Below are 26,724 nucleotides of genomic sequence, written 5' to 3'. Positions count from 1 at the left end.
GGCCGATTCCACTCGACTCGACTTCTAAGATAGTCGGGTTTCGCGAAACACGGCTCGACTCTAAAAAGGTCAAGGTCGCTCAACCCTAGTATCAGAAGAAATGTCTTCTACTGAGGTGAATGAGCAAAAAATATTTTCTTCTGCAGCCTCAATCCTCGATGCACAGATTTGTTTTTTCTCCTCTCACAGCCCTTCTGCAGCCTCTTACAGGTACATACTGAGGTATACAAACTTCAGCTCGTCATGACATGTGACTAGGACAGTCTACAGTTGGAATTACCTGATGCAGGCCATTTTTTTGCATTCTTTGAGAACCCCTTTAGTGTTGATTAGTGTTGAGCATTGTGATACGGCAAATATCGGGTATCAGCCGATATTTGCTGTATCGGAATTCCGATACTGAGTTCCGATATTTTTGCGATATTGGAAATCGGAATCGGAAGTTCCTATAGTGCAATTATGCAGTATAAGGAAGTGTGGGCGGTGCGTGGGCAGAGACTGGGTGTGTGTGTGCGGGCGGTGTCTGTGCGTGACCGTGGGGCTCTCTGCGTGTGTGCCGGGGCTCTATGCGGCGGGCGGGGTGTCTCTGCAGTGGGCGGGGTGTCTCTGCAGCAGGCGTGGTCTCTGTGCAGCAGGCGGGGTCTCTGTGGGGCGTGCGGGGGTCTCTGCGGCAGGCGGGTCTCTGTGCGGTGGGTGTGGTCTCTGTGCGGCAGGCGGGGTCTCTGCGGGGTGTGTGGGGTCTTTGCGGGGCATGTGGGGTGTCTTTGCAGTGGGCGGGGTCTCTGTGCGGTGGGTGTGGTCTCTGCGGGGCATGCGGGTGTCTCTGCGGCAGGCGGGGTCTCTGCAGGGCGTGCGGGGGTCTGTGCAGGGTGTGCGGGGGTCTCTGCGGGGCGTTTGGGGGTCTGTGCGGGGCATGCGGGGGTCTGTGCGGGGCGTGCGGGGGTCTCTGTGGGGCGTGCGGGGGTCTGTGCGGAGCGTGCAGGGGTCTCTGAGGGGCGTGAGGGTTGTCTGTGCGGGGTCTGTGCGGCGTGTCTCTGTGTGGGGTGTCTCAGTGCGGGCATCGTCCAATGGGACTACAAGTCCCGTCGGACGATGCCTACTACACTGACAGTGATTGACACATTAGCCAGTGATGGGACAGTAGTAGTCCCATCATCCGGCTAATGTGTTGAATGAAAAAAAAAAATACTCCATACATACTCCATACATACTCCATACAGTACATTCATACATTACATACATGACATACAGTACATTAAACATAGAGTTCATATTCACCATTACTTGTCATTTTGATCCCCAAAGCCAGTGTCATCTGTAAAAAAAGGTGAAAAAAACAAACAACCAATATACTCCCTGTCCGCAGAAATCCACGAGTGTCCCACGACGATCTCCCATGGAGAATGGAAGCAACAGCTGTTGCAACCGCTCTCCAGGGGCCCCAGAAAACAATGACGGGAGGAAGGGATTCCTCCGCCGCTGTAAAAAAAGTAGTCCCTAGCCTCACTTATGGCATTGCTGCATGAGAAATTTTCCCACGCAGCAATTGCCATAAAGTGAGACTTTTGAACTCTACTTAGTGATGCACTGCAGGAGCCATTGTCTCCTGTCAGTGTGTCACTGAGTGTCATATAGAGCAGTGACATCACCCGATGTCACTGTTCTATAGGGGAGATCGTCGTGGGACACTCGATATTAATTGGACTATGGCGGACAGGTAGTATACGGTTTATTATTTTACGTTTTTTTGCAGGCGCTGAAGTATGGTAAGTATGGTTAAATTAAGAATATTAAAATACTTTTTTCCGAATGTGTGCGTGTTTTATTAACCCTTTCTTACTAATGGATTAATAATAGATAGGCGTCTTATTGACGCCTCTCCGTTATTAACTCGGCTTAATGTCACGTTACAATAGCAAGGTGACATTAACCCCTTATTACCCCATATCCCATCGCTACATGGGAGTGGGAAGAGAGGGGCTAAGTCCCATTTCTGGGGCAGCTGCGGACTGGTATTTGTAGCCGGGGGGGGGGGCAATATCCATGGCCCCTCTCTAGGCTATGAATATCAGCCCGCAGCTGTCTACGTAGCCTTTCTGGCTATAAAATATAGGGGGACCCCACGTCATTTTTTGGGGGGTCCCCCTATTTTAATAGCCAGTAAAGGCTACGCCGACAGCTGCTGGCTGATATTCATAGCAGGCTACAATTATTGGCCCCCGGCCATCGGCTTTTCCCCTCTGGCGCAGAAAATTGCGCGGGAGCCCACGCCGTTTTTTTCCGCCTTTTTTTTTTAAATTCAACGCTCACTATGCGTCGGGCCGATGTACCGATGCACGTTGTGAAATTTGTGCATGACGTGGGTAGCGGATGTAGTTTTTCAACGCATCAGCTGCCCATTCTGAAGTGCGGGGAGGAGGGGGCGGAGTTCCTGCCACTGGTAGACAATGGCGGGCGCGACGGACAAAAAAAAATTCACTTGAACGTTTTTTCGTGCCGACGATCCGCCAAAACACGACAGATCCGTTGCACGACGGATGAGACGTGTGGCCATCCATTGCAATCCATCGCTAATACAAGTCTATGGGTACAAAACGCATCCTGCGAGCACATTTGCCGTTTTTTTTTTTGCTAGATCCATAGCTGTGCGTTTTTTCGACGGACAGAAAAACAATTCCTCTGTATGGAATAGATTTTTTGACGGATCCTGCAAAAAACGGATGAAACGTGTGGCCATCAGGCGCAATCCAGCGCTAATACAACTCTATGAGAAAAAACGGATCTGGCGGAAAAAAAACTATCCAGTGGAAAAAAAAGGATCCTGCGGAAAAAAACGGATCCGGTGAAAAAAAAAACGATCTGGAGGAAAAAAACTGATCCTATGGGAAAAAACAGATCCGGCGGAAAAAACAGATCTGGTGGAAAAAAAACAGATCTGGCGAAAAAAAACATTCCGGTGAAAAAAAAACGGATCCTGCAGAAAAAAACGGATCCGGCGGAAAAAAATGGATCTGGTGGAAAAAACGGATCTGGCGGAAAAAAACGGTCCGATGAAAAAAAAACGGATCTGGCAGAAAAAAAACGATCCAGTGGAAAAAAAACAGATCCTGCAAATGTGCTCGCAGGATCAGTTTTACACATAGACTTGTATTAGCAACGGATCGCGACGGATGGCCACACGTTGCGTCCGTCGTGCAATGGATCCGTCATGTTTTGGCGGACCGTCGGCACGAAAAAACATTCAAGTGAAGGTTTTTTTGTCCGTCGTGCCCGCCATTTTCTACCGCGCATGCGTGGCAGAAACTCCACCCCCTCCTCCCCGCACTTCAGAATGGGCAGCGGATGCGTTGAAAAACTGCATCCGCTGCCCACGTCGTGCACAAATTTCAAAACGTGCGTCGGTACGTCAGCCCGACGCATAGTGACGGACCAGTACCGACGCAAGAGTGAAAGAGGCCTTAATGAGCGGTGAATTTAAAAAAAAAAAGAAAGCGGAAAAAAACGGCGTGGGCTCCCGCGCAATTTTCTGCACCAGAGGGAGAAAGCCGACAGCCAGGGGCCAATATTTGTAGCCTGCTATGAATACCAGCCTGCAGCTGTCTGCGTAGCCTTTACTGGCTATTAAAATAGGGGGACCCCCCAAAAAAATGACGTGGGGTCCCCCTATATTATATAGCCAGAAAGGCTACACAGACAGCTGCAGGCTGATATTCATAGCCTAGAGAGGGGCCATAGATTTTGCCCCCCCCACCCCCCGGCTACAAATACCAGTCCGCAGCCACCCCAAAAATGGCGCATTTGTAAGATGCACACAACTCCGGCACTTAGCCCCTCTCTTCCCACTCCCGTGTAGCGGTGGGATATGGGGTAATAAGGGGTTAATGTCATTCTTGCTATTGTAAGGTGATATTAAGCCGGGTTAATAACAGAGAGGCGTCAATAAGACGCCTATCTATTATTAATCTAATAGTAAGAAAGGGTTAATAAAGCACGCACACATTCGGAAAAAAGTATTTTAATATTCTTCATTTAACCATACTTACCATACATCTGTGCCTGCAAAAAAAAACATAAAATAATAAACCGTATACTACATTGGGTGATGTCACTATATGACACTCAGTGACACACTGACAGGAGACAATGGCTCCTGCAGTGCATCACTAAGTAGAGTTCAAAGTCTTACTTTAGACTTACTTTATGGCAATTGCTGCGTGGGAAAATTTCTCATGCAGCAATGCCATAAGTGAGGCTAGGGGCTATTTTTTTTACAGCGGCGGAGGAATACCTTCCTCCCGTCATTGTGTTTCTGGGGCCCCTGGAGAGCGGTTGCAACAGCTGTTGCTGCCATTCTCCACGGGAGATCGTCGTGGGACACTCGTGGATTTCTGCGGACAGGGAGTATATTGGTTGTTTGTTTTTTTCACCTTTATTTACAGATGACACTGGCTTTGGGGATCAAAATGACAAGTAATGGTGAATATGAACTCTATGTTTATTGTACTGTATGTCATGTATGTCATGTATGTAATGTATGAATGTACTGTATGGAGTATGTATGGAGTATGTATGGAGTATTTTTTTTTTCATTCAACACATTAGCCGGATGATGGGACTACTACTGTCCCATCATTGGCTAATGTGTCAATCACTGTCAGTGTAGTAGGCATCGTCCGATGGGACTTGTAGTGGATGATGCCCGCACTGAGACATCCCGCACAGAGACACGCCGCACGCGTCAGAGACCCCGCACAGACACCCTGCACGCCCCTCAGAAACCCCCGCACGTCCCGCAGAGACCCCCGCACAGACCGCCACATGCCCCACGAAGACCCCCGCACGCCCCGCACAGACCCCTGCAAGCCCCGCACAGACTTCCGCACGCCCCACACACCCCGCAGAGACCACACTCGCTGCACAGAGACCCTACCTGCCGCAGAGACCCCCACACGCCGCACAGAGACCCCGCCCACCGCACAGAGACCCCGCCTGCCGCAGAGACCCCCGCCCACCATAGAGACCCCTGCCCGCCGCAGAGACCCCCCGCAAGCACCGCAGAGACCCCCGCACACCCCGCAGAGACCCCCGCACACCCCGCAGAGACCCTGCCCACCGCACAGAGACCCCGCCCGCAGCAGAGACACCCCACCTGTCGCACAGAGACCCTGCCGCAGAGACACCCCACCTGCCGCAGAGACACCCCGCATGCCGCACAGACCCCAGAGAGCCCCGGTAGGCAGGTACACATCCCTGGCAGGCCGGCACAGACCCCGCCTGCACAGACACTCATAGTGTCTGCCCATGCACCGCCCACACTCTTCTCCCCTCCCGAACAGGATGTTTAAGGACAGAAAGGGCTTTTTTACATTACGATATTTGTGTCCCATTGACTTGCATTGGTATCGGGTATCGGTATCGGCGATATCTGATATTTTTGGGATATCGGCCGATCCAATCGGATACAGATACTTCTGGGTATCGGAAGGTATCGCTCAACACTAGTGTTGATTCTTTATATCTTATTTGGAACTCCAGAGTGACAAATAAAATTCAAATGAGATTTATATAGGACTATTGATGGTTAACCGAAACCCTTTCTGTCCTTATGCAACAGTTCTGTTTATTCAACCAAAAGTACAATATGTTCAATGCAAAAACAAAAAATAATAACCACATTTCAAGGATGCAATTTCTCTTTTTTTGCCATCATCTATACTTGACTGGGTTAAATGGACTGGAAAAAAGACATAAGCACTTGTATACTGTTTATTTTACAAACTGCAATGTGCAGTGTTAGAACAATTTAGATGCTGGACTAAGACAGCTGTACAGTAGATATATCTTCATTCCTGAAAGGAGAGTAAAATATACAGTATCTGCTACATTACATTAACCCCCTCCACAGCTTGGTTCTGATTCAGGAATAGAAGGGTTCATTTAGTGTCACCTTAATCACCTTGCATGTTAAACTTAAGGGAAGCCACAGTTGGATGGTATGACGAGCATAAATGTGAGTGGGCAGGCTTCACAATGAATGTACAAACCAATGTTTGTTATATGTAATCTTATAGGAACTGCTATTAGATTTCCAAAGTCCCCAAAATTATATTCTTCAACTGAATAAATTTAAAAAAATACACAGGGTGGTTTGCACGTTAATGACCAGGCCAATTTTTACAATTCTGACCACTGTCCCTTTATGAGGTTATAACTCTGGAACGCTTCAACGGATCCCGGTGATTCTGACAATGTTTTCTCGAGACATATTGTACTTCATGACAGTGGTAAAATTTCTTTGATAATACCTGCGTTTATTTGTGAAAAAAAACAGAAATTTGGCGAAAATTTTGAAAATTTCGCAATTTTCCAACTTTGAATTTTTATGCAATTAAATCACAGAGATATGTCACACAAAATACTTAATAGATAACATTTCACACATGTCTAGTTTACATCAGCACAATTTTGGAACCAAAATTTTTTTGTTAAGGAGTTATAAGGGTTAAAAGTTGACCAGCAATTTCTCATTTTTACAACACCATTTTTTTTTAGGGACCACATCTCATTTGAAGTAATTTTAGGGGTCTATAGAATATTCTATAGAATAGTGACACCATTCTAAAAACTGCACCCCTCAAGGTGCTCAAAACTACATTCAAGAAGATTATTAACCCTTCAAGTGTTTCACAGGAATTTTTGGAATGTTTAAATAAAAATGAACATTTAACTTTTTTCACAAAAAATTTACTTTAGCTCCAATTTGTTTTTTTTTTACCAAGGGTAACAGGAAAAAATGGACCACAAAAGTTGGTGTATAATTTGTCCTGAGTACGCTGATACCCCATATGTGGGCATAAACCACTGTTTGGGCGCATGACAGAGCTCGGAAGCGAAGGAGCGCCATTTGACTTTTCAACGCAAAATTGCCTGGAATTGAGATGGGACACCATGTTGCGTTTGGAGAGCCACTGATGTGCCTAAACATTAACACCCCCCGCAAGTGACACCGTTTTGGAAAGTAGACCCCCTAAGGAACTTATCTAGAGGTGTGGTGAGCACTTTGACTCACTAAGTGCTTCACAGAAGTTTATAATGCAGAACCATAAAAATAAAAAAATCATATTTTTTCACAAAAACTATATTTTTGCCCCCAATTTTTTATTTTCCCGAGGGTAACAGGAGAAATTGGACCGCAAAAGCTGTTGTGCAATTTGTCCTGAGTACGCTGATACCCCATATGTGGGGGGGAACCACCGTTTGGGCGCATGGGAGGGCTCGGAAGGGAAGGAGCGCCATTTGGAATGCAGACTTAGATGGAATGGTCTGCAGGCGTCACATTGCGTTTGCAGAGCCCCTAACATACCTAAACAGTAGAAACCCCCCACAAGTGACACCACTGTGGAAAGTAGACCCCCTAAGGAACTCATCTAGATGTGTTGTGAGAGCTTTGAACCCCCAAGTGTTTCACTACAGTTTATAACGCAGAGCCGTGCAAATAAAAAAAAATTTTTTCCACAAAATTATGTTTTAGCCCCCAGTTTTGTATTTCTCCAAGGGTAACAGAGAAATTGGACCCTAAATATTGTTGTCCAATTTGTCCTGAGTACGCTGATACCCGATATGTGGGGGGAACCACCGTTTGAGCGTATGGCAGAGCTCGGAAGGGAAGGAGCATCATTTGGAATGCAGACTTAGATGGATTGGTCTGCAGGCGTCACATTGCAGTTGACCTAAACAGTAGAAACCCCCCACAAGTGACCCCATATTGGAAACTAGACCCCCTAAGGAACTTATCTAGATGTGTTGTGAGAACTTTGACCCCCCAAGTGTTTCACTACAGTTTATAACGCAGAGCCGTGAAAATTTAAAAAAAAAAAATTTCCCCCCAAAATTATTTTTTAGCCCGCAGTTTTGTATTTTCCCGAGGGTAACAGGAGAAATTGGACCCTAAAAGTTGTTGTCCAATTTGTCCTGAGTACAGTGATACCCCATATGTTGGGATAAACCCCTCTTTGGGCACACGGGAGAAATCAGAAGGGAAGGAGCACTGTTTTACTTTTTCAACACAGAATTGGCTGGAATTGAGATCAGACGCCACGTCGCATTTGGAGAGCCCCTGATATGCCTAAACAGTGGAAACCCCAAAATTATAACTGAAACCCTAATCCAAACACACCCCTAACCCTAATCCCAATGGTAACCCTAACCACACCTCTAACCCAGACACACCCCTAACCCTAATCCCAACCCTATTATCAACCGTAAATGTAATCCAAACCCTAACCCTAACTTTAGCCCCAACCCTAACCCTAACTTTAGCCCCAACCCTAACTGTAGCCTTAACCCTAGCCCCAGCCCTAGCCCTAGCCCTAACCCTAACCCTAGCCCTAACCCCAACCCTAACCCTAACCCTAGCCCTAACACTAACCCTAGCCCTAACCCTAACCCTAGTCCTAACCCTAGCTCTAACAATAACTGGAAAATGGAAATAAATACATTTTTTAAATTTTTTTAACTTTTCCCTAACTAAGGGGGTGATGAAGGGGGGTTTGATTTACTTTTATAGCGGGTTTTTTAGCGGATTTTTATGATTAGCAGCCGTCACACACTGAAAGATGCTTTTTATTGCAAAAAATATTTTTTGCATTACCACATTTTGAGAGCTATAATTTTTCCATATTTGAGTTCACAGAGTCATGTGAGGTCTTGTTTTTTGCAGGAAAAGTTGACGTTTTCATTGGTAACATTTTCGGGCACGTGACATTTTTTGATCGCTTTTTATTCCGATTTTTGTGAGGCAGAATGACCAAACACCAGCTATTCATGAATTTCTTTTGGGGGAGGCGTTTATACCGTTCCGCGTTTGGTAAAATTGATAAAGCAGTATTATTCTTTGGGTCAGTACGATTACAGCGATACCTCATTTATATAATTTTTTTATGTTTTGGCACTTTTATACGATAAAAACTATTTTATAGAAAAAAATAATTATTTTTGCATCGCTTTATTCTGAGGACTATAACTTTTTATTTTTTCGCTGATGATGCTGTATCATGGCTCATTTGTTGTGGGACAAGATGACGTTTTCAGCGGTACCATGGTTATATCCGTCTTTTTGATTGCGTGTTATTCCATTTTTTGTTTGGCAGTATGAGAATAAAGCATTGTTTTTTGACGCGGTTTTTTTTTCTTTGTACGGTGTTCACTAAAGGGGTTAACTAGTGATAGTTTTATAGGTGGGGTCGCTACGGACGCGGCGATACTAAATATGTGTACTTTTATTGTTTTTTTTATTTAGATAAAGAAATGTATTTATAGGAACAATATTTTTTGGGGGGGAATTTAAAAAAAAATTTTTTTACACATTGGAATATTTTTTTTACACTATAACATTGCCTCGGGGGAGGGGGCATCATGTTATAGTGCAAGATCGCTGATCTGACACTTTGGTGTGCACTGTGTCAGATCAGCGATCTGACGTGCACTTTTTCTATGCTTCCCGGCACCTGCTCTGAGCAGGCGCAGTGAAGCCACCTCCCTGCAGGACCCGGATGCCGTGGCCATCTTGGATCCGGGCCTGCAAGGAGGAGGAGGAGGAGGTAAGAGACCCTCGCGTTGCTTCGGGGGTCTCAGGGAAGCCCACAGGGAGCCCCCTCCCTGCGCGATGCTTCCCTATACCGCCGGCACACCGCGATCATGTTTGATAGCGGTGTGCCAGGGTTAATGTGCCAGGGGCGGTCCATGACCGCTCCTGGCACATAGTGCCAGATGTCAGTTGCGATAGGCAGTTGACAACTGGCCACGATCGGCCGCGCTCCCCCGGAGAGGGCGGCCGATCGCGCTGGACATACTATTCCGTCCTTGGGAGTTAGGGCCCACCCCACATGGATGAAATAGTAAGTCCAATGTCAGAAAGGGGTTAAGGGAAGGTCCACCATTGCAGCCTAGTTTTTATTACTGCCCTATGTGGTAAAGCGGCTCACTCGCCTGGACACAGAGGTAGAAACAAAACACTGTCTCTTTAAGAGCATGCTTGGTTTATTAAAGGCAGCATAAACCAAGCTTGAAAAATAAACATGGACAAAACCGCATAAACAAACAAAACAAAAACACAGTCCTTCTGCTAGCGGAGATCAGCCTGCTCTCGGTTAGCGATGTCCACAGTTCAGATCCTTTAACATACAACACGGTCACAAACACTTTCCTGGAGTACTTCCCTTCCAGGTATACTGAACACTGCTGCCTTTGGAAGCCTGCTACTTAAGCCCTAGACCATGTGACTCATCCATCATGTGACTGATCACATCACTGTGACATCACACACGGTGGTGCCGACTCTGCAGGTGGAGTTAAGGTTGACATCCTCCAACTCTATGGGTGTCTACATAAAACCAGCCCATTATGCAACTTAGCTTAAAGGTCACAGCACGTAGTGTGTTGGAGGAAAATACTCTGGGTTTTATATCACTGATGCCATTAGGCTTATTGAAACATATCTCTCTGCTAGCACTTTAGCAGTGACTTTGTCACATATTCCCCCTCTGTCCAAAGCCGGGTTTTTTTGGCACCTTCACTGGCTAAACAGGAGACTCTGGACAGGGCATCTGCATTTCCATGCGACTACCCTGGCTTGTGCTCCACATGAAAAGTAAAGTCCTGGAGCACCACAAACCACCTAGTTACCCACATATTCTTCCCCTTCTTTTCCCTCATGCATCTCAGGGGTGCATGTGGAGCGCCCCCAGACACAGGGCCACGAGTTCTCGGTACCGGGCCTCTCTGGTTCGGTTCTGAGGCTGTCACGGTGGCTAGACCCAGTACGCGACCCTGCTAAGGGGCGTCCAATAAAGGTGGTACAGTCTATCAGGGATTCGTGACGCCACCTGTGGTGTTCGGTCAGGGTGACCGACGCTGCTGTGGGGTCCGCTGGGGTGATGGAATGGCAGCTGGATGGTATACCTTCCCACAGGTGAAGTATGTCCCCAGGGCTTCCTAGTAAGGTGAATTGTGATAGTGTGAGGTGCAGTCAATAACGAGGACACAAGGTTGCAGTCTCTTTACCTCTTTACTGAAGACTTCAGGATCCTCAATCCAGAGCACGCTTAACAGGGCTATCTGAGACCGGCCGGTCCGATGGGCACTTCCAGAGTTCCCTTTGCAGGTGGAAATCAGTGCCTACCACTAGCGCCTGTGTGTTGTAGTCCTACCCTGCTGAGCATTCGGAATAGTCCTCACAACTTCTGTTCTCGTTCGTTCGTTCTTTCTAATTCTCTCTCGCTTGTTCCAGATGTTACTAGTTTCTTGTCCCCCAGTATGTTATGGCTAGGACGCACCCGTATGACGGGAAGGCTCGGAGCTCTTCCGGGACCCTAGAGACGCCCTTCTCCACGCGTTGCCCCCTATGTCTTCGCAGGAAATTTAAGGTAGACAGCCAACCTATAATTAACTGTCCTGCGGAGTTCGAAGTAAGGCCTAGAGTCAGTTACTCCCGTGGTGTTCCGGCCACCGGCTACGCGCCTCAGTAGGATGTTGCCTCGGTCTCACGGCACAACTCCTACTGGTTCTCCTTTGTGCTTGATCTAGTTTCTCACTGTTCCACAATATCCTTCCCTTCGTGTCTCTCTCTTAGGATACCGCCTCGGGGTGTGCAGGCGCGGTTCCGTTACGTTCTGCTCTGTTCGCTAGGCACCTGCCAGGTTCCCACGCCTGACAGGGACCCCCCTGTGTCTTCTCCCTACAACACCCCCTGCCACGGGATGTTGCCTGAATCCAACCCAGTCAGCTTCTGACTAACTTCCTATCCAACCCCTAGTTTTACCAGTGTGAGGAGTGGCCCAATAAATAAAGCCTTTTTCTCCCCCTAGTGGCCGGAGTGTGAAGTGTAATGTGTGCTTGGGGATACCTGGTCAGTAGAATTCCTTCAGTGCCATCAGACGTACCATCACTCCCCTTAGTGGCAGAGTGTCATACTGCAATGACCAGATCTCTGGGGCGCTGCACATGATCCGACACTAGTCTGAACTTTCTGCATAACAGGTAGTATCTCTGTGTGTCATCGGCCCACTTGATGGACAAGCATGCTTTCTCCACGATGGCATACTTCTTCTCACAGGAGGAGAGTTACATACTCAGGTAGAGAACTGAATGTTTGTCCCCATGTATTTCCTGTGACAACACAGCTCCCAAACCGACCTCGGAGGCGTCCGTCTGGAGCACAAACTCCTTAGTGAAGTCTGGTGCGACCAAGACCAGCTGTCCGCACAGGATGAGCTTCAACTCCAGAAATGCCATCTCAGCTTCAGAGGACCATTTGACACATCAATGACTTTGTGCCCTTGAAAAGATCTGTCAGGGGGCGGCTATCATGGCAAAATTCAAGATAAATCGCCTGTAATATCCCACAATTCCCAGATATGCTCTAATCTGCTTTTTGGAGACTGGCTGAAGCAGCTTTTGGATTGCCTCCACCTTGTCTATTTGTGGCTTTATCTCGCCCCTTCCAATGACGTAGCCCAAGTACTTTGCCTACTCTTTCCTGAGAGCGCACTTGGGTTTATGGTAAACCCCGCCTTCCTCAGTGCATCCAGAACTGCCTGGACCTTCTGCAGGTAACTTCCCCAATTCAGGCTGAAGATCATGATGGCCTCCAAGCAAGAGGCGGAGTACTTCTTGTTAGGGGCTAAAATCTAGCCCATAGCCCGTAGCTGGGGCTACTTGTACACCGAACGGCATCCGAGTATACTGGAAGCACCCGTCAGTTGTAGAGAAGGCCATCTTCTCCTTGGCACTTGGAGACAGGAGAATTTGCCGGTACCCTTTTGTTAGGTCCAAGGTGCTGATGTATCTGGCTGATCCTAACTTCTCAATAAGCTCATCGATCCGAGGCATTGGATATGAGTCGAACTCGTACACCTCATTGAGCTTCCTATAATCGTTCCAGAAGCGCCACTCTTCATCCAGATTTAGCACAAGGACAATAGGGCTGGACCAGCCGCTCTTTGACTCCTCAATGACACCCAGGCTCAACATTCTCTTCATCTTCTTGGAGATCACCTCGCAGCGAGCTTCAGGAATCGGATATGACCTTTGGTTCACCCTCACATGCGGTTCAGTCGGATTTTGTGCTCCACAACCTCCGCACATCCTAGTAACTCCAAAAACAGGTCTACGTTCCGCTGACGCAGCTCGCAGCACTGTTGTTTCTGGGAAAGTGACAGTGTCTCTTCAACTGTGACATCCTCGACCTTGGCCTAAGGATGGGCCCCTAGGCACGTTGCTTCTACCGAATTACTGTCTCGCCACAGTTTCAACAGGTTAATGTGATACACATTGCATGTTTTTTTCTCCCTGGCTGGTGGACCTTGTAGTTGACGTCACTCAATGTTTCAACCACCTAGTATGGCCCTTGACACTTGGCCAGGAATCTACTTTCACCGGTGGGGATCAACACCAACTGTCTTAGTCTTGCCAACCAATTGTAGACCCCTTCCTGGGCCTCTTGTGCTTAGATGAAACTCTCCCTCACAATCGTCATCACACCCGCATTCCTCTCTTGCATCTGGGCCACATGTTCAATAACGCTTTGGTGGGGTGTTACCTCCGCTTCCCAGGTCTCCTTTGCAATGTCCAGAAGACCCCGAGTGTGCCGTCCGTATAAGAGCTTGAACAGCGAGAACTCCGAAAAGGCCTGTGGAACTTCTCTAATGGAGAACAATAGGTATGGCAGGAGGCTATCCCAGTCTCGGCCATCCTTCTCCACAACCTTCTTCAACATGGATTTCAAGGTCTTATTAAACCTCTCCACCAGGCTGTCTGTGGATGGTACACCGACGTCCTAATTTAGGTAATCTGGAGAGTCTTGCACAACTCCCTCATTATCTTGGACATGAACAGTGTCCCTTGGTCTGTCATTATTTCCTTTGGCAGGCCTGTGCCAGAGAAAATATGTACTAGCTCCTTACTATAGTCTTGGCGGAGGAGTTTCTCAGTGGTACCGCCTTGTACCACATAGCATAGTCTATTACCACCAGGATGTATTCAAGACCCCTGGCGGACTTAACTAAGGGCCTGACCAGATCCATGGCAATGCAGTCAAATGGTACTTCGATTATGTGTAATGGAACTAGGGGACTGCAGAAGTGGGATACGGGGCAGTTAGCTGACATGTAGGGTAGGACCGGCAGAAATTAACAATGTCCCTGTGACACCCAGGCCAGTAGAACCTCTGAAGGCCTCGCTCTTGGGTTTTGTCCATGCTTAGATGCCCCCCCAAGACATGAGCAGGGGCGCGATCTAGTACCCTACGTCTATAGAGTCCCAGGACTAACAGCTACTCCAATACTTCCCCTTGCTTTTTCGTGACCAAATATAGAAACTTCTCATCGACTGCAAAATACAGGAAACTGGTGTCGGCCCCCAGCTCTTGGGCTCAGTCATCACTGTCACAATTTCAAGTGCATTTTTTTTAAAGATAAATCCTGCATTTGGGCAGTCCCAAATTTCCTGCCAGAAATCCCCAGTTCAGGAATTTTGATTTCACTGGTCACCATCTTGTCCTCGTCACCAGTCAGGACACAGAAGGGGAACTCATCCACCTTTGACTGCGATGGGTTTCATCAGGGTTGAGCTGGCTCCTGTCTGCGTCTCTTGGTATCCCTACCTTTCCCCACAAGTCCCAGAAAAGGCTGAAGTCCTGCCCGATTATCAGGAAGAAGATGAGAGACAACAGACCCAACAGTGCAAACGACCCGGAGGCTGCTATCAAAGCAACCTGGGCTTCCATAACACCTCAGCAGTGCCACAGGCTGATCGTCTCAATGCCACGCCACATTGATGCAGTAATTGATGTAATGGAGCTCCTATCAAGTATTAAGTGCATTTTCTGAACATACGTTTCAGTAGGGCAACATTTCGGATTTTAAAAATCATTTTTCAAGCTGATGTTATGAAGTGTTCTAGTTTTCTGAGATAATGACTTTTGGGTTTTCATCGGCTGTAAGCCATAATCATAGACATTAACAGAAATAAACACTTGAAACAGATCACTCTGTAGTGACTCTATATAATATATGAGTTTCACTTTTTGCATTGAAGAATTGAAATAAATTAACTTTTTGATGATGTTCTTGTATCTCCCCTCCAGCACTTTACCATTGACTTTGCCACACTTGATATATCTAAAGTACAGTAGAAAATCAAACAACTATGCCAATAAACTGAGTTAAAGAAAAACTCTATAATTGTGTCAGCACGTGACATGTGCAGAACTATGTGTTTCCATAATAGCAGATCTCAAAACAAAACCTGTGTAGTCTAATTCTACAGTCACGCTCCCTTTTATTTGATCTCTGTGTACTAAACAGATTTGGTAGAATAGCAAGAAGAATGAAACTCATAGATCACAATATGGCACAGGGTCTGTTTGTGGTTTGTTATGGAAATACATAGATCTACAAACACAACAGGATTTCGGAATGGTTGTGAATATATATCTATGAGCACCAATTTATGGATGGTGGAAGTCAATCAATAACCTTTACTAAATTATGGTAACTAACAGTTGGAAATTTTTGCCATGTTATTATATTAGCTATATGTTAGGGTTGGCGGAATGTACCGAGTATATACACTATGTTCCAAATTATTATGCAAACTAAATTTTTCTCGGATTTTCCTAAATGGTCGGTGCAAATGACAGTCGGTCTACTAAAAGTCATCAGTTATCACCTGTTAGAGTATACATTGAATTTCATTGAAGAAACCTCCCAATGATAACAGTATAATCTCCAAAATGAATAAAAACTCAAAATGCACTGTTCCAAATTATTAGGCACAGTAGAATTTCTAAACATTTGATATTTAAGAAATGAAAATGCTCATTTGTTGAATTTGTAGCATTAGGAGGTCATTCACTGAACAAAAAAGCTATTTAACTCCAAAACCTCCTAATAGGCCAAGTTACATGTTAACATAGGAACCCTTCTTTGACATCACCTTCCCAATTCTTGCAACCATTAAACTTTTGAGTATTTGGAGAGTTTCTGCTTGTTTTTCTTTGCATGAAGTCAGAATAGCCTCCCAGAGCTGCTGTTTTGATGTGAACTGCCTCCCACCCTCATAGATCTTTTGATTTATGATACTCCAAAGGTTCTCTATAAGGTTGAGGTCAGGGAAAGATGGTGGCCACACCATGAGTTTATCTCCTTTTATGCCCATATCATCTAATGACTCAGAGGTATTCTTTGCAGCATGAGATGGTGCATTGTCATGCATGAAGATGATTTTGCTCCTGAAGGCATGTTTCTGCTTTTTACACATGGAAGAAAGTTGTCAGTCAGAAACTCTGTATACTTTGCAGAGGTCATTTTCACACCTTCAGGAACCTTAAAGGGCCCTACCAGCTGTTTCCCCATGGTTCTGGCCCAAAACATGACTCTTCCACCTCCTTGCTGATGTCGCAGCCTTGTTGGAACATGGCGACCATCCACCAACCATTCAATACTCCATCCATCTGGACCATCCAGGGTTGCTCGACACTCATCAGTAAACAAGTCTTCATGTATGTATGGGCCCACTGCAACCATTTCTGCTTGTGAACACTGTTTAGGGGTGGCCGAATAGTAGGTTTATGCACCACAGCAAGCCTTTGAAGGATCCTACACCTTGAGGTTCGAGGGACTCCAGAGGCACCAGCAGCTTCAAATATCTGTTTGCTAGTTTGTAATGGCTTTTTAGCAGCTGCTCTCTTACTCCGATAAACTTGCCTGGCAGAAACCTTCCTCATTATGCCTTTATCAGCACGAACACGTCTGTGCTCAGATTCAGCCACAAATCTCGTAACAGTACGATGATCACGCTTAAGTTTTTGGGAAATATCTAATGTTTTCAACCCTTGACCAAGGTATTGCACTATTTGATGCTTTTGGCAGCAGATAGATCTTTTTTATCTCCCATGTTACTTAAAAACTGTGGCCTGCTTAATAATGTGAAACATCATTTTTAAGTAGTTTTCCTTTAATTAGAATGACCTGGAAAACTAATTATCACATGTGTTTAAGATTGATTTCAGTGATCCATTGAGCCATGAGAAACAATACCATCCATGAGTTTATTTGAAAAACAAAACAATTAAATCTTTATGACACTTAAATTCAATTTGCATAATAATTTGGAACACAGTGTATATATATATATATATATATATATATATATATATGTATTATTAGGTGCGTTCGCAACCCAGGGTCCACCATGCAGGAGAGGAACCTGCTGCTGGCAAATGGTGGTGCTGTATGGCGGTATAAGCGAACTCTGTTAACTCCACAGAGTCGCTAAGAACAAGATGCTGTGCCCTGTTAACCTCACAGAGGTACACAGCTACCAACCAGAGCAAACTGTGGTCATGCAGTCAGAGAAAACAAACAACTCCTCACCAGAGGTGCCGGTATTCTAGCGGCTTACTTCAGCCAAGGCCCTGAATACACTCATACAAACTCCTCACTGGAGGTGCTGGTATTCTAGGGGCTTATTTCAGCCAAACCCTAAAAGCATCCAAACATGACCACACTGGCGCTGAGCTCATAGACATTGGTTTGATACTATGCGGCCATGCGAACCTTGTATAGCTGCAGCAACTTCAGGATCTTCCTAGAGGACCAATGGGAGCTGCTACAGTACCTAAGCAACTTCAGGACCTTCCTAGAGGACCAATGGGAGCTGCTGCAGTATCTGAGCATGTGACCCCCGACCTCCAATGAGAGGTCTTACCCTGGGCATGCTCAGAAGGGGAAAAGCAGGACTTAGTCCCAGAGACGTCTGCTCGTCGCTGACCAGTACTGGCTACAAAGGCAGAGCCTGGAAGAACAGTAGTAACCAGTCGCCCAGTATCACCCTGAGTCAGACGCTGGGACCGACGTATCAGCTGAGCAGGCTCCACTGCGGCTAGAGAAGAATGGAAGACCGCAGTGGAGCTGGTTCGAGATTCCCCCTGTCCAGAGGCGGGAACTCGACACCTAACATTACCCACCTCCTAGGGCCTCGCTACACTCGAAGGCAGCAATGAGCTGCAGAGCTCGAATGTGCTCAGCAGGCTCCCAGGACCTGTCCTCTGGGCCATAACCCTTCCAGTTCACCAAATAACATTTTTTGCCACGTACCACCTTGCACCCCAAAATAGCATTCACCTCATAATCATCCGAAGACAAACCCGATGTCCCGGCAGATAACTCAGAAAACCGGGACATGTACACGGGCTTCAAGAGGGACACATGAAAGGTGTCGGTGATACCTAGGCGTGGAGGAAGGGCCAGACGGTAGACCACAGGGTTAACCTGTTTGAGGACCATTAAGGGACCCAAGTAGTGAGGTGCAAATTTAGTGGACTCAACTCGCAGCCTGATGTTACAGGTGGATACCCACACTAAGTCGCCAGGAGAAAAGGTCGGAGCAGGGTGCCGATGTGCATTGTGGGAGGACCTCATTCACTCCTTGGAGGCCCGGATGGCATCCTGAGTGCGGTCCAAAATGTCCCATGCCTCCACAGCCCAGTCTGCCACTCTGAAGTCGGCGGAAGACATGGGCATAGGCACAGGAACCCGCGGATGCTGGCCGTAATTAAGGAGGAAAGGAGTCTGAATGGTGAAGTCAGTTATGGCATTGTTAAGCGCAAACTCCGCCCACAGTAGCAAGGATACCCAGTCATCCTGCCTGGCAGAAACAAAATGTCACAGATATGTGACCAGGGTTTGGTTGGCCCTCCCTACCAACCCAATCATCTCAGGATGAAATACTGAGGAGAGATTCAACTCAATGCTGAGTAGACGACAAAGCTTTCTCCAGAATCGAGATGCAAACTGGGGACCCCGGTCACTGACAATTTTGTCCGGCATACCGTGTGGGCGAAATATGTGTTTGATAAACAACACCGCCAGAGGCCGTGCAGAAGGTCGCCGTGGAAGAGGCACCAAGTGCACCATTATGGAAAAATGGTCGGTGATCACCCAAATAATAGTGCAGCTACGAGACTTGGGTAAGCCCATCACAAAATCCATCCCATCTCCCAGGGCCTGTCTGCCATCCGCAGGGGGTGAAGCAACCCAGCTGGCCATTGACGAGGAGACTTATTCTTGGCACAGGAGACACATGCCCGAACATAGTCTCTGACGTCACGGCCCATATGTGGCCACCAATATGTCTTCGCCAGTAGCTTAGATGTCCTTTTGGTCCCAAAATGTCCACCCACCCTAGATGAGTGAGCCCAAGAGAGAAGCTCCGGACGCAAACTGGATGGTAAAAAAGTCTTGTCCGGAGGCACAGACTCTAGTGTAACTGGGGCCTCAGTTCTCAGGCTCTGGGAAGGGACAATAAGCCGAGGCTCTTCTTCCTCCTCCTCAGATGATACAATGGAGCGAGAGAGCATCAGCATGAATGTTCTTCTCCCCGGAAAGAAAATGGAGGGTGAAATGGAACCGAGAGAAGAACAAGGACCATCTGGCCTGGCGAGAATTTAGCCGCTGGGCGGTCTGTAAATAAACCAAATTCTTGTGGGCTGTGAATACTTGGAAGGGAAAGCGAGCCCCCTCCAAGAGATGTCTCCACTCTGAGAAGGCCAACTTCATTGCTAGCAACTCCCTGTCCCCAATGGAATAATTCCTCTCCGCTGGTGTGAAGGTTTTGGAAAAGAAGTAGCAAGGATGCTTCCAACCTTGAGCATCCTTTTGGAAGAGGGCTGCTCCAGCACCAACAAATGAGACATAATGAGATTTAATAGAAATGAAGGCCTTGTAGACCTCCTCAGAACACAATTTGGGATTTGCTCTCTTCTTGGTGAGGGCTACCAATGGAGCTACCAAAGTTGATAAATGAGGGATGAACTGGCGATAAAAGTTAATGAACCCCATAATGCGCTGCACCACTTTAAGAGAATGGGGCTCTTGCCAGTCGATCACAGCCTGTAGTTTGGCAGGATCCATAGCCAATCCCTGGGCGGAGATGATATAGCCCAGGAAAGGTAAGGACTCCTACTCAAACACACATTTCTCCAACTTGGCGTAGAGGGAGTTAGTTCGTAAGAGGTCAATATCTGGAGAGTAGATGAGAATATCATCCAGATAGACTACGACCGAGGTGGAGAGAATATCCCGTAAGATATCGTTTACAAAGTCATGGAAAATGGCTGGGGCACTATAGAGCCCAAAGGGCATCACTATATATTCATAGTGCCCATCCCTGGTGTTAAAAGCCGTCTTCTATTCGTCCCCCTCACAAATGTGAATCAGGTTGTAAGCACCCCGCAGATCTAGTTTAGTAAGCACCCTTGCTCCCCGAAGCCTATCAAAAAGTTCAGATATCAGGGGAAGAGGATATTTATTCTTAACGGTGATGGCGTTAAAACCCTTGTAGTCTATGCATGGACATAGTTCCCAGTTCTTCTTCTGCACGAAGAAGAACCCTGCCCCTGCAGGTGACACTGACTTTCTAATGAATCCTCTTGCCAGATTTTCCTGGATGTACCATTGCCTCCATCTCCGAGAGAGATAACGGATAGACTCAACCCCGGGGAGGCTCAGCACCAGTCAAGAGGTCAATAGGACAGTCATAGGGGCGGTGAGGTGGAAGGGTCTCTGCAGCCCTTTTGGAAAACACATCCGCATAGGGCCAATATTGCTTGGGCAGAGAGGATAGATCTGCGGGTACCTCAGTTGTAGCAACCTGAATTCTCTCCTTCTGACATCTACCCCCACAAGATTCACTCCATTCCAAAATTCTGCCTGTGGACCACTCGATATGAGGAGAGTGATACCATAACCAAGGCATCCCTAACAGGACCTCATCAATTCCCTAAGGATTGATAAGCAGAGATATATTCTCCTGATGAGATGGTGACAAGGACAGAGTGAAAGGGATGGTCTGGTGTATGATCTGTGAGGGCAGTGTGAACCCATTCACCACTCATACAGTTACTGGTTAAGCTAGCATTACCAGGGGTATTGTGTGACGTTGGGAGAAGGCAGAAGACATAAAATTGCCCTCCGCCCCAGAATCCACACAGAAATCTACTGAGTGAGTGAATGAGCCTATTGTAATTGTCCGCTTAAAGGACAATTTGGAGGCAAATGTCGCCATGTCTAGTGTACCTCCACCTACTACCAATAGACGCTGACGTTTCCTCGACCACTGTGAACATCTGGTGGCAAGATGTCCTGACTGCTGGCAAACATGGCAGACCTTGAGTGCATGAGCGGTCCGGGACTTAGATCTCCCTCGTGACACTTCCATGGCCTCATGTGACTCAGGGACCAGGACCGGAGATTCCAAAGGTTTAGCGAAGGTGGGAGCCAGCCAAAACCTCTGCCTACATTGGCCCGCTCTAACCTCCGCTCGTGAAAACGGAGGTCAATACGGGTAGACACAGCTATTAACTCCTCCAGTGTGGTGGGAATCTCCCTTGTGGCCAGAGCATCCTTCAGGTGGTCAGCCAGCCCCCTCCAAAATATAGGGATAAGGGTTTTATCCGACCACTCCAGCTCAGAAGCTAGGGTGCGGAAGTGAACAGCAAAATGGCTGGCCAAGGACGAGCCCTGAGTCAATGCCAACAGTTGGAGCGCTGTATCATGGGTGACTCGAGGCCCTAAAAGACCTGTTTCAGAGTGCTTAAGAACAGCGGAGCACTCTGCACCACATGATCGCCACGCTCCCACAGCGGCGTAGCCCACTCCAATGCCCTGTCCAACAGGAGAGACAAAATAAATCCCACCTTTGCCTGCTCTGTGGGGAAACGTGCCGCCAGAAGCTCGAGATGTATAGAGTACTGGCTCACGAAACCCCTACAAGATTTACTATCACCAGAAAATTTTTCTGGCAGTGGGAGGCGAGATAGAGTCGGAACAGGGGTGGACAAGGTTGCTGCAGCCATGCTAGCAGCCTGAACAGCAACTGCGTTAACATCCACAGCTGAGGTTGTGCGCTCGAGAGCCACCAACCTACCCTCCAGCTGCTGGATGTACCGCAAGGATTGCTGTTTATCCGCCATTTACTAGCCAGACCCTGGCGCTAGTATTAAGTTAGGGTTGGCGGAATGCACCGAGTATATATATGTGTATTATTAGGTGCGTTCGCAACCCAGGGTCCACCGTGCAGGAGAGGAACCAGCTGCTGGCAAATGGCGGCACTATATGGCGGTATAAGCGAACTCTGTTAACTCCACAGAGTCGCTAGGAACAAGATGCTGTGCCCGGTTAACCTCACAGAGGTACACAGCTACCAACCAGAGCAAACTGTGGTCATGCAGTCAGAGAAAACAGAAAATCAACTCCTCACCGGAGGTGCCGGTATTCTAGCGGCTTATTTCAGCCAAGGCCCTGAATACCTTCATACAAACTCCTCACCGGAGGTGCCAATATTCTAGGGGCTTATTTCAGCCAAACCCTAACCGCATCCAAACATGACCACACTGGCGCTGAGCTCATAGACATTGGATGATACTCGCCATGTGGCCATGCAAACCTTTTATAGCTGAAGCAACTTCAGGAGCTTCCTAGAGGACCAATGGGAGCTGCTACAGTACTTGAGCAACTTCAGGACCTACCTAGAGGACCAATGGGGGTTGGTGCACTATCTGAGCATGTGACCCCCGACCTCCAATGAGAGGTCTTACCCTGGGCATGCTCAGAAGGGGAAAAGCAGGACTTAGTCCCAGAGACGTCTGCACGCCGCTGACCAGTATTGGCTACAAAGGCAGAGCCTGGATGAACAGTGGTAACCGGTCGCCCAGTATGATCCCGAGTCAGACGCTGAGACCGGTGTCTCTGCTGAGCAGGCTCCACTGTGGCTGGAGAAGAATGGGAGACTGCAGCGGAGGTGGTTCGAGATTCCCCCTGTGCAGAGGTGGGAACTCAACACCTAACACTATATTTCTTTAACTTTAAAAATAACATATTGCTAGGTATCAGTTGGCACGGAGAAATATTTTGTATTCAACCTTTGATAAGCAAAGGCATAAAAATAGGTTAAGGAGTCCTTGAAGCATAAAAGGACCTCTTGCTATTAGTGGTTGAAACCACTATACTTCTAATCATGTGAGGCAGGAAGATGTACTATTTGGGCTATTTTTTGTCCCATCTCCAATTTTTTTCAGTTACTTGGCTGCTTGCTGTAGTTTTGATAAAATCACTTTTTTTTTAGCAGCCTGAGATTATCACTAGATGAATAGATGGCCTGCTGCCATGTAGTCAAACCCCTCCCCCACCACTTATTGGCAACTTTCTGCCTATGCACAGTGTACACAGAAAGCTGTCTATCAGTGTTGTGGGTGGTTGTACAGAGCTCAGCATTCAGAGAACTGGTAGATCTGCAGTAGTAGTAGTTTGATTTTATAAAAACAAAATACAACACCCAACCCAGCAAGTGACACATCACTGGAATCAGCTTTTAGACCCTACATTATGCTTCACTTTATGGGGTCTGTAACAATAGTATGCCTGCATAGGGTTTCAATCATCCAAAATAATGGGTGCAGCCAACCTGTGATAATAACTTCTCTGTTCCGGTCCAGTAAAGCTGCATGGACTGTCTTAGAAATCAAGATTATTTTTCACGATGGTTCTGGGACACTACCCCTACTAAGAGTAATAGTATAAAATATCCACAGTACTCCCACGCTAACGGCCATCTGTATATGTGACCTGTAAAATCCACCTGTTCTCTGCTAGCTCCTTACAGAGATAGACTAGTGCAGTCAACATCATTGGGCTTACAAGATCTATACATGCACCACAGCAAACCAGTATATGCCTTTTTAACTGCACCAGTATGCATATGGATTGTAATATTGGCTAAAGCATTGCAAGCATCTTGTAAAAGGCCTGTGAGTCAGATATATTATTTTCTCTCCCTCAGGAACGGAGGAGGTCGCAGTGGCACGTTCTGTGCTATCTGTAGTGTGTGCGAGATGATCCAGCAGCAAAATATTATTGATGTGTTTCACACCGTGAAAACCCTGCGGAATAACAAGGCAAACATGGTGGAAGCACTGGTGAGTGACTGGCCACTGCTGCATCTAGTGAAAAATATAAAATAGCAATATCCTCAATATCCTCTTTTGCAATGAAAAATAAAAGCAAGACTTAATTAATATCCTTCCGAACCGACAACCATCTGAAGCTGCAGTCATGCTGTCTTCTGTGTGTGGGAAGGGGGTTAGCAGCTGGTTTCTAGATGTAACTTCCCTAGAATGTACAGATTTTCTATACAGCATTTACATTGTCTGACTGGTCTATGGATCTCATATCTCCCACACAACTAAATATGTTTGGTGTTTTATAGTTAGCCATAGTAACTACTGTAACTGTATATTCTCTCTTTTTTATGCCCACACGTTATAATATCTCTTGGATGCAATTATGATTGAAAACTAATTTCCAGAGAGTCTCACTCGACTTCTTGTCACATTATCTCTACTTACTGTACTTGTTCACATTGCGATCTTATCATTCGAAGGGTTGGTTACAGTACTAGTTCATGATCACAGGCAGCATCGGACTTGGCTTCCAAGGATCCCACTGGTAACCAAGCGTGGGCTCCATTTTTCAACTACATGTAAATGTGACATTATTCTCAATCACAAATCTCTATAACAATGAACTAGGTAGATTGGTAAATGAATAAGATGCTTCCTTTGTCTGTACATACACACTGTTCATATAAAAGGGTTGTGGCCCACTTTTGCATACGGGCTCCCCAGAGGATTCTCCTGGTCTCCTTTGGGCCAGTCCAAGGATGGTCACAAGTGATTAGCTACTGTACAGTGGATGTCCGAGGTTAACAGTTGGGACATCTCAAAGCATGATTAGTTGAATCCGCTAATATTATTATATTCAGACAACTTCTATATAATGTGTATGGTCAACTTTAAAGTTTGAAGGAAACTTGTAACTTAATTTTCTTACCCCGAAGAACTGGAATGGAATTTTATATCGTGGCTTATGGGACATCGAACAAAGCCAGGAATAGCATGAGCTGGGCATAACACCTCACCTGAACAACACTGCTCGGATGACTCTTGAAAGTTATTTAGCATAAAGCACAAGCATAACTTCATTTTTACATTGCTAAATGCAGTTTATAAGGGGGACACCTCAAGAAAGAGATTGCAAAACAGTAAATGCTATAGTGATTGATGGTAAGAAAATGAAGTGTCAAGTTCCTTTCAAACCTTTATAGTTGGCCAAACACGAGATAAAAGTTGTCTGAACACGATAATATCAGTAGAGGATCAGCTGATCATGTGTCGGGTTGTCCCAGATATCGACTTCTCAACCCCAACTGTAGCTTTCTCATCATTGTACTTGCTTACTCATTGCTCTAAAATGAATGATGTCAAGTTTAATGTTTGCTTTTTTCCCATTTCAGGAACAATATAAATATGTATATGAAGTTGCCTTGGAATATCTGAATTCCTTCTGATCCTGCCATCCTAGAGAAAAGGGAGGTGTGAGAAGATGACCTGGTCCTATGCAGCCCCTGTGTGGCTTACAAGACTTGTTTATGGGGTGGGTGGGTGGACAGTGGTTGTTGCTGATCAGGAACAGACACTTTGCACAGTATGGGATTCCACATTGAAGTGCATATTAGGATAAAGGAAAGTTGAGCAGCAGTATATTTAAGAGCACATCAAAGAACAATGCCTTTTTTCTGACTATATTTACCACTAATCTACTCTACTCTTTTTCCGGGGCCTCTTTTCATTTCCTCTCTGCTTTCCTGTTCTGTCCCACCACATAGACACTATATGCATCAATTTGTGACCCAACAAACTCCGGCAAGAAAAATCAAAGACAGTAAAGTGTTTTCGATTCCTCAAAAAGATCTAGAGGATTTCTATATACGCGGATGCAGAACTCCAGCCATTTTCTAGCGACATTTATGTCTTATCATGCCAGTCACTCATGAACTGTCTCTTAGATGAATGCACTGGCAGAGATAATAAATCTCCGCATTCACATATTACTATAGGATAATGCTCCCTTCTTTAAACCGTATTCTGTTGCTCTTTGCAGCAAACCCCAAGGTCCAGGTGATGTGGTCTTGTTCTCTTTCTAATGAACCTGTCTTTATTTATTGCTGTAAATGTTCTTGGGGAGGGGGCAAAGCAGTTTGTATTCTGGAGAATTGTCTTGCAATGGAGCGTCCAATAAAATTGTGATGTTTTTTTTCTTAGTAATGCTTGTACTGTCATGAATATTGTGTGTATTCCTGTAAAAGATGATTGACTCTTGTTTAGTAAAAGGCTTAAAGGTGGGAAAAGGGGGGACTAGTGGATAAAATCTCTTCAATAAATTCTACATGACCAAAAGAAGTATTAAGATAGTCTGAAAGTGGTTTTCCACTTTTCAAGACCTTTTTTTAATTTCTTTGCCTACTTTAACATATAGTAACATAGTTTGACATATGTTTTTCGTGTTTGTAATAAATGGCCATAAACATCAGCTGTGGTGCTAAGGTGGCTATACACATTAGATGTTGGTTGATGATTAAAAAACTGTTAAAGGAACGTTTATTTTGTAAATGATCCTTTGGCCAGCACCACCATACACAATTTAGTTAACACTGGTCATTGGTTTACCATTGCTATACATGTGCGATCATATAATGGCCGATATCTGTGTTGTCAAGGGAGGCTAAGGGTCACTATAGAAGGATACAAGATCTCTCAGGGACCGTTTTTGG

General features: G+C 46.2%; 1 protein-coding gene across 7 annotated transcripts in view; it reads left to right on the top strand.

Moving 5' to 3' along the window:
* The window catches only part of PTPRT (protein tyrosine phosphatase receptor type T), a 641,769-nt gene extending 615,555 nt beyond the window's left edge, over nt 1–26,214 (top strand). For all 7 annotated transcript variants that reach the window (XM_069752327.1, XM_069752329.1, XM_069752326.1 and 4 more), the window contains 2 exons: nt 23,896–24,031; nt 25,408–26,214. In XM_069752327.1, the coding sequence (XP_069608428.1) occupies nt 23,896–24,031; nt 25,408–25,461 (190 nt within the window). In that variant the 3' untranslated portion in view covers nt 25,462–26,214. The remainder of the gene's footprint in view (nt 1–23,895; nt 24,032–25,407) is intronic.
* Nucleotides 26,215–26,724: the final 510 nt, after the last annotated feature.

Source organism: Ranitomeya imitator, chromosome 2 (genome assembly GCF_032444005.1).
Source record: "Ranitomeya imitator isolate aRanImi1 chromosome 2, aRanImi1.pri, whole genome shotgun sequence".
Classification (NCBI taxonomy): Eukaryota; Metazoa; Chordata; class Amphibia; order Anura; family Dendrobatidae; genus Ranitomeya; species Ranitomeya imitator.
The sequence above is the reverse complement of the archived record's forward strand: the minus strand, read 5'-3'. Positions and strand labels throughout refer to the sequence as shown.